The sequence below is a fragment of the Aethalodelphis obliquidens genome, unplaced genomic scaffold (assembly GCF_003676395.1).
Source record: "Aethalodelphis obliquidens isolate GAN/ISIS:26980383/991018 unplaced genomic scaffold, ASM367639v1 scaffold55, whole genome shotgun sequence".
NCBI lineage: Eukaryota > Metazoa > Chordata > Mammalia > Artiodactyla > Delphinidae > Aethalodelphis > Aethalodelphis obliquidens.
In genome coordinates, this window is record NW_020837999.1 from 1,901,950 (window position 1) to 1,911,047 (window position 9,098).

Consider the following 9,098-nt stretch of genomic DNA (forward strand, 5'->3'; position numbering starts at 1 on the left):
TGAGGCCCATGCACCTCAATGAAGAGTAGACCCCACTCGCTGCAACTAGAGAAAGCCCACGCACGGCAATGAAGAAGCAACGCAGCAAAAAAAAAAACCAAAACCAAACAAAAAAACCAACCATTATGGCACTGGCACAAAAACAGACACATAAATCAATGGAACAGAATAGAGGGCCAGAAATAAATTCACACACTATGGTCAATTAATCTATGACAAAAGAGGCAAGAATATACAATGGGGAAAAGATGTCTAATCTCTCCAATAAGTGGTTCTGGGAAAACTGGACAGCTACATGTAAACGAATGAAATTAGAACATTTTCTCATACAATATACAAAAATAAACTCAAAATGGATTAAAGACCTAAATGCAAGACCTGAAGCCATAAAACTCCTAGAAGAGAACATAGGCAGAATATTCTTTGATGTAAATTGTAGCCATATTTTTTTGGATTTGCCTCCTAAGACAAAGGAAACTAAAGCAAAAATAAACAAACGGAATCTAATTAAGCTTAAAAGCTTTTGCACAGCAAAGGAAACCACTGACAAAATTAAAAAAGGATCTACTGAATGGGAGAAAATATTTGCAAATGATATGACCAATAAGGGGTTAATATCATATATATATGTATACATATATACACACACATAGACACACAGACACAGCTCATACAACACAATAACAAAAAATGAACAACCTGATTAAAAAATGGCCAGAAGACTTAAATAGACATTTTTCAAAGAAGACATACAGATGGCCAACAGGCACGTGAAAAGATGCCCAACATCACTAATCATCAGAAAAATGCAAATCAAAACCACAATGAGATATCATTTCACACCTGTCAGAATGGCTATCATCAAAAAGACCATAGGCAGCTCCCTATTGCTGGAGGAGAAAAGTGCCCCGGATCCTTTCAGGACTCTTGGTCTTTTGGAAGCGACCCAAATAGAGTGAGGGAAGAGGGAGGAAAATCCCCTGGATCCCTGCAGGGTTAATTTATTCAAAAATGAAATAAGAGAAAAATACTCAACACGCAAAAGTCTTGTGAAGAAAATGAAGGAAAAGCACCGAACATGCCAAAGGCTGAGGAAGACCGCCCTATGGAAGCTGTACCACAGGAGGCAGAAAGAAATCCTCAACCTTCTGAAGAAGGTGTAAGCCAGGAAGCAGAAGGAAACCTTAGAGGAGGGCTGACTCAGCCTGGTCAGGGATATAAAGAGGACACTCCGGTTAGGCATTTGGACCCAGAAGAAATGATAAGAGGAGTAGATGAGTTGGAAAGGCTTAGGGAAGAGACAAGAAGAGTAAGAAACACGTTTGTGATGATGCATTGGGAACAAAGACACTCACGCAGCCGTCCTCATCCTGTGTGCTTTAGGCCTTGAATTTTTTTTTTATTTTTTGTCTGATATTAAAATCTGGTGCCTGCTTTCTTTCTGTTAGCATTTTCTGATGTATCTTTGACTTTTGTTTTATTTTTAATCATCTGGTGGAGTTTTGCTTTAGGTAGTGTCCTTATTACCAGCATCTGGATTTTGTATTTTGACACATTCTCCAGGTCTGTTTTTCAATTGGGAAGTTTCACACATATGCATGAAAATATGTTCATTCCATATTGTAAAGTAAAACGTAACAGGTTACAAAGTAGCATATTTAGTATCAGCTCACATATGTAGGAGAAAATCTCAAATTGCGTGTGTGTGCGTGTGCGTGTGTATATATAGATACATATATCAAAAATTTAACTGTGCTTGTTTGGTGTGAGTTTTTTTCTTTTTGCTCATATGTATTTTTTAATGAACACGTCACACACACAAAAAGAATTAAAGTTTTTTTTTATAATTAAGAGTCAATCAAATAATTTGCAACCAGCTTATAAGGGCAATGGGGGCACCTAAATTCTTGAAGAAAGAACTATTAAAAAAAATGTAAACCTCAAATTACCTCTGGATCTCTTAGCCAGGGGAATAAAACTGGCAGTTATCACAGAAAAAAAAAAAAAAAAGACCACAAATGACAAATGTTGGTGAGCACGGGGAGAAAAGGGAACACTTGTACACTGCTGGTGGGAATGTAAGTTGGTGCATCCACCAGGGAAAATAATATGGAGGTTCCTCAAAAAACTAAAAACAGAACTACTTTATGATCCAGTAATTCCACTCCTGGGTATATATCCAAAGAGAATGAAAACATTAACTTGAAAAGATACATGTACCCCAGTGTCATAGCAGCATTATTTGCAATAGCCAAGGTTTGGGAGCAACCTAAGTGTCCATCAACAGAAAATGGAGAAAGGAGATGTGATATATATGCTCAATGGAATACTCTTCAGCCATAAAAAAGAATGAAAATTTGCCATTTGCAACGATATGACTGGACTTGGAGGGTATTATGCTTAGTAAAATAAGTCAGAGAGAGAAAGATAAATACTGTATCTTAATCTAAGAAATAAATGAATGAATATAACAAAAATAAGCAGACACAGATATAGAGAACAAACTAGTGGTTACCAGTGGGGAGAGGGAAGGGTGTAGAGATAAGACACGGGTAGTGGATTAAGAGGTACAGACTACTATGTATAAAATAAATAAGCTACAAGGATATATTATACAGCACAAGGAATATAGCCAATATTTTGTAATAACTATAGGTAGAGTATAATTATAAAATTGTGAATCACTCTGTTGTACACCTGAGGTTAATAATATTGTAAATCAACTGTTCCTCAATAAAAAAAAACCAGAAAACCATATTATGGTATAAATTTAGACATATAGATCAATGGAATAGAAGTGAGAGTCAGAAGAAAAAACAAACCCTACATTTATGGTAAATTGGTTTTGAGAAGGGTGGCAAGTCACTTAAATGGGGAAAGAATAGTCTTTTCAACAAATGATGCTGAGTCAACTGGACAGCCAGATGGAAAAGAATGAAGTTAAACATCTATCTCAGATCATGTACAAAAAAGAAAAAAAACCTCAAAATAGTTCTAAAACTATAAAACTCTTAGAAATACAACATAGGCCTAAATCTCTGTGACTTTACATTAGGCAATGATTTCTGAGGTATGACACCCAAAGTACAAGCAACAGTAGAAAAGTTAGACAAATTATACTTTATCGAAAGTACTTGTATTGAAAATATATAAAGAACTCTTAATTCAACAATAAAAAGATAAAAACCCCAATTTTAAATGGGCTAAGAAATTGAATAGACATTTCTCCAAAGACCTAATAGCCAATAGCACATGAAAAGATGCTCAATGTCATCAGTCATTATGGAAATGCTAATCAAAACCACAATGAGAGGGACTTCCCTGGTGGCGCAGTGATAAAGAATCTGCCTGACAATTCAGGGGACATGGGTTCAAGTCCTGGTCCAGGAAGATTCCACATGCCACAGAGCAACTAAGCCTGTGCGCAGCAACTACTGAGCAAGCGCTCTAGAGCACGTGAGTCACAACTACTGAGCCTGTGTGCCACAACTACTGAAGCCAGCACACCTAGAGCCTGTGCTCTGCAACAAGAGAAGCGACCTCAATGAGAAGCCCACGCACTGCAATGAAGAGTAGCCCCTGCTCACCACAACTAGAGAAAGCCCGTGTGCAGCAATGAAGACTCAATGCAGCCAAAAATAAATAAAATAAAATAAATTAATTAAAAAGAAACAAAAAACCACAGTGAGATACTATTTCATACCCACTAGGGCAGCTATAATAAAAAAGACAAATAGTAACAAGTGTTGGCCAGGATGCAGAGAAATTAGAACCCTCCTATATTGTTGGTAGGGAGGTAAAATGGTGTAGCCCCCTTGGAAAACAGTTCAGCGGTTTCTCAAAAAGTTAAACAGAGTTACCATACGCATGCTCATATTCCTTGGGGTGTCTCTGAGGCCTAGGTTTAAAGTGCATTTTCCCAGAGAGTATTTGAATTTGCTCTGCAAGGTTCTTCTGCCAGGTGGAGAAGTAGCCATCCAAGCCCACTTTAAACTACATTTTTAGTTGGAATCTTTTGTTTGTTTTTTGCATAGTTCAGAAATTTTGCCAAAGTCATGTTTTTCCTCCAACAAAACTTAAGTTGAGACAGACAAGAGTCAATGATAAATCCTTCTGTGTGGTATTTTCTTCCTTGTTTATAAGCTGAAGTAAAGTACTATATCTCCTTGGGGTTCTCAGATCCATGTAGGGATTTCCATCCAATCTTCCACCATAAGGGGACAAGCCTTTAGTTTTCTCTCCTGCTCACTGCACCTGTTAGAACTCAAGCTTTAGGCCATCCATGTAGACAGATGCCTCCAGAGCAAACACCAACATTTGATTATATATATATATGTATATATATACATTTTTAGGTGTCCTATACCAGGAGAGTTTCTCTAGACACCTAATCCTCCATAATGCCCGCAATGAAAAATCTGACAAAGCATATTTGTGCAGAAGTTCACATTCCCCATCCACCCCCATCTCTAAGAAAAAGTCTTTAAGTAAACACTAGTCTCTGGGAAAATGTACCTTGTTCATTCTGTGACTTTTTACCCTCTGGACATTCTCACATCAACTATGGTTTCAGAACACAGTGTAGGAGGGAAAGATTAGATTGAAAAGTTAAGTTGCAGTCACATTAAAAGTCTTAAATGCAAAGATAGGAATATTTGGATTTCCAAATTATCACTTTTTGATTCAATAGGTTGAAATTCCATGACAGACATACTTCCAACTAACAATATATATATATTTTTCAAATAGGTTCTTTCATTCAAACTATTGATGGAAGAAATTTTTACATACTAAGGTATGGGGAAATAATTCTAGCTTATACACAAATTAACTTGAATTTTATGCTAACTAAAACAGCCTGTTTGTGGCCTATCAAACATACATTGTACATCTGCTTTAATTATTAAAGAAAAGGGTGCATTGACCATAAGTAAAGAATGCACATGTTAAAAATAAAGATTAAATGCCTCCCTTCCTGGGACACCAATACTGGTATTCTTTCAATGATAAAGACTCCCTTCCTAGGTACCAAGGCCACACTGACTCACTGTGTACATGGTGATCTGGTTTTTTGAAGATTTGAAAGAATGTATCCCTTGTTTGACGTTCTTTGTTCTTATAAGATATAATACTGCTGAAAACCATGCTTCTCTGGAACAATTCCTCAGAGTTATCTGAGAGGCTGTCTCCTTGGCTATAGTCCTCAGTTTGGCTCAAATAAAACTCTTTTCTATTCTTATTACAGATTGTTTATTGATTATTTCCATCAATATTGCTTGGCATAGTTGGCAGGATATCAGAAAAACCCATCTGAGGTTACCTGAAGTCTATACTGGACCAGCGCCTTGGTACCAAGCACAGCCCCTTGAGCCCCCCTGGCTTCACAGAACCCTTCAGGTGCGTTGGTGAGTTTTTCCTGATATCTAGATCTCCTTGTATTAAGTGACAGTCTATGACTTTTATTTGAGCTGTTATCTTAAGACTTGGAGTCTTAAAGGGGTACTGTTACGTTTCCTAGGTGAAGAGAACCTAGGGAAAGATCCTAGGCAGAGGGTCTAGGAGTATAAACTTTAAAAATTGTGAATCACTATACTGTACACCCATAACATATAATGTTTTATATCAACTATACTTCAATTTCAAAAAAATAATGATTATATTTTATGGCCTGTCTACCTAAAAATAGTTTCTCCAATTTTTGGTAACTTGAAACTTCAGAGTTTTGCTAAGTTAAATTGAATGATGAGAATTCATTGAATATCCAGATCATTTCTCATTAAGATAAAATACTGAAACATTAATTGCTAAGCAAGTCTAAGTTTACCTACTTTTCTTACTAAAGAAAAACTAAAGATATTTGGATTTATTAGACCTATGTCTTATACCACATTGAGGGAAGAATATTATAAGAAAATGTACGTTTCTAGAGGTTATAAAATGTGTTCACAGATTTACCAATCAGAAAGTGCTGATATGACAGTTTACAATAGCCTGCTTCTCAAGAGATTAAGGTTTTTTAAGGGTTAAAAATTATAACATAGGTGTAATTAAAGCTACTAGAAGTAATAAGGGAAGCATTTCTGTATACAAGGAAAATAAGATGTGTGTTTTCAGTAAAAGGAGATAAGAAGAATGGAAATGCATTTTGTTAAGGGAAAAGAAAGTGATTTTGTCCTGAAGCACCTCAAAGAGAGATATTAAACTAATTAGGCTTATTTTGTATATTAAATTACATGGGAAGCATTGTCAAATAAAAGGTAACATTAAGCCTTCTTTATGTTGTGTTTATATATAAGTATTTGAGAAATTATATGAAATTCATATAAATCTTATATGTCCTAACATAAAATGTTATTTGTCATCAAAATTTAGGCTCACATGAAAGGGACTGAACCTGAGTATTAGGGAAATACCCTAGGTGACTTTCATACAAAAACAACAACGACAGGGACTTCCCTGGTGGTCCAGTGGTTAAGATTCCACGCTCCCAATGTAGGGGGCCTGGGTCAGGGAACTAGATCCCACATGCTGCAACGAAGATCCCACAGGCAGAAATGAAGATACTGCATGCCACAGCTAAGCCCTGGTGCAGCCAAATAAATAAATAAATATTTTAAAAAAACAAAGACAACACCAACAGAATCTGTAAAGATTATGGCACATGTAGATAAAGTCCATTCTGTTTTTGCAAAAATTTACCCCTCATTGTCAGACTTTTGCCATCCTGATGTCCTGGTAACATGGCAAGAGTCTGCTCCTAGATCAGAGAAATTAAGATGGGTAAACAATAGCTGTGAATTATAAACAGTCAGGGCTATGGGAAACCCAGAACAGCTTGGCACTTCTTGGCTCCCTGGCCAACCCCATCTTTTTGTTTGAAGGTTAAAGCCTCCCCTTGCTGCAAGCTGATGCCCTCACCATGAAAAAGAAACTTAGAAAATGTGTTTTCCACTTGGGGTATAGTTCTACAGTCTCCAGTGATCAAGGCAGCTACTTACTGGGCAAATCAACAAAAACCTCACAAACTTCTTGAAATTATCACTGTCAATACTATCACCCTCAATCATCAGGCAGTGTGGACAGAACTAATGGAAAAAACTAGACTCAAGTAGAACAAAATTAATTACATGGCTTTGAATGAACTGATAAATATGATTATAATTTTACAACTTTTTGTCTGAAATATTACTAGCTTCTAATCTTTGTTGTCCAGATGCAAGGGAAATTTTCGCCTTAAGCTAATTATGACTTACAGCAATTTAGTAAATTATACCCTTGTTAAGAGAATTGAAGCATTTACCTTTTATCTCTACCTAATCCCTCCAGAATTTGGAAACTCTTAGGTTCCCAGCAGGAGCTTTCCAGGAAGGAAGGAAGGCCACTTCCTGGCAGGTGCAGTAACCTCAAGATATTTTGGACCTCAAGAAGAGAGATATCCACCTAAATCTGTAGCTATTGCAGATGGGATCTGATGACAAGTCCTTGGCATGGCTCTCCTGGCCTTGAGAGGTCTTTTAAAAGTTCAGTTTGAGATTCCTTATGAAAAGTTCCAGCAAAGCAAAATTTAAAAGAGCCTATACGATCAATTATACTTATGTAAATAATCAGGCCAAATTTACTGAAACCAGACTTATTTAGCAAACAAACTGGTTTTAATTTAACTATATTTGATAGAAATAGGATAAGTTTAAAGATAAAACATTATGTTTCAACAATATACCTTTATGGATATTAAGTTTTAGTGTTACTGTCTTTGAGGTTTGGTATTTTCTGCCTTCTACTCCCTAGTTGGCTTCTTGTTACTATGTTACATTATAATAAAATTTAATTGAATTATTAAAAGGATATTCTAAGCTTGTTTCTGAAGCTGATCACAGTAATGTATCTTTGGATGAAGATCAGTTGCCCCATGACCCACAACCAGGGGATTATACGTACTGGAGAAAGACATCAATAAAAGGACTCTCTCTCCAACCTCGATGAAAGTGCCCTTATCAGGTATAGTAGCATATGCACAATAAAACCGAAGGGCATTGACTCTTTAATTTATATTTTCTACTTAAGAAGGGCCTCTGCACTGGACTGGTCTATGGAAAAAACTGCTGACCTCCAACAACACTCACACCAGGATAAGAAAAAGATGACAACAGTAGTAAACAGCTTACCCAAGAACCCAGACCAGGACTGTGAGACCCATTCTACTAGTTCAGTTGAAAGCTTACCAAATGTTTGTCCCCCTATCAAAATCTAAAGTTATTGTTTTACCTCTATCTATACTTTTGACCCTGTATTCAGGATGGCAAAAAAAATTCTTAGTAAATTTATCACAAAGTATACTTCTGGGGCAATGTAACCAATTGTTGGATCTATCATCAAATTCCTCAGTCAACATAAGACCAATATAGGCCCCTCTTAATACCTATCACTGACTTTCAGATGTACTTAATATTGCCATCCCTCTAGACCAACCCCCCTCTGGCCTAACCTTTCACGTTCAAATTCTTCAACATACTAGATGGACACATTAGTGTGTCCATCTAGTATCCTCAGATACTATCCTCAGTCCTCAGAGACTGAGCACAACTTACCCCAGGATCCCTTCACTCTGTCTCTTACTCTATTGAAAAATGTCTTAAAGAGAAAAATGCAAATAAATTATGCCAGCAACTCCCATATGTTAAATACCATGCAGATGACTTTTGGAAAGCCTACAAGAGAAATGACCCATAGTTTAATATTGTGTTGACAAAACTTCCAGTTAATAAGGCTATCAATGAGAGCACTCTGGGAGGGATCACTTGTGCTCCCCCAGGTTTTGTCTTCATATGTGGTACTGGAACTGATCCACTTTCCCAAGGATGGGCATATAAACGTCTTAATAACTGGTAAATAGAAGATTTATATTTATAAGGACATTACGTTACCCCATTTTCTGTACATAAGGAAACAGATGAACTTCCTTCCTTTCTTCATTACAGAGTCAAAAGATTCATGTTAGCAAGAAACCAAGATACCTGGTGGCAAGATCTTTTGGGAATCCTGGTTCCTAATGCAAGAGTATATGCAGACAAAGAGATGATCAGAAATCTATCAGCCAC

The 9,098-nt window shown here is 36.6% G+C and overlaps 1 protein-coding gene across 1 annotated transcript; it reads left to right on the forward strand.

Moving 5' to 3' along the window:
- Positions 1–1,015: 1,015 nt before the first annotated feature.
- On the forward strand, positions 1,016–1,745 carry LOC113609274 (transcription elongation factor A protein-like 8; the record flags this gene model as incomplete). The annotated part of the gene is made up of 1 exon (XM_027086451.1): positions 1,016–1,745. A coding segment is annotated over one exon (375 nt), but the record flags the coding sequence as incomplete, so codon positions are not given.
- Positions 1,746–9,098: the final 7,353 nt, after the last annotated feature.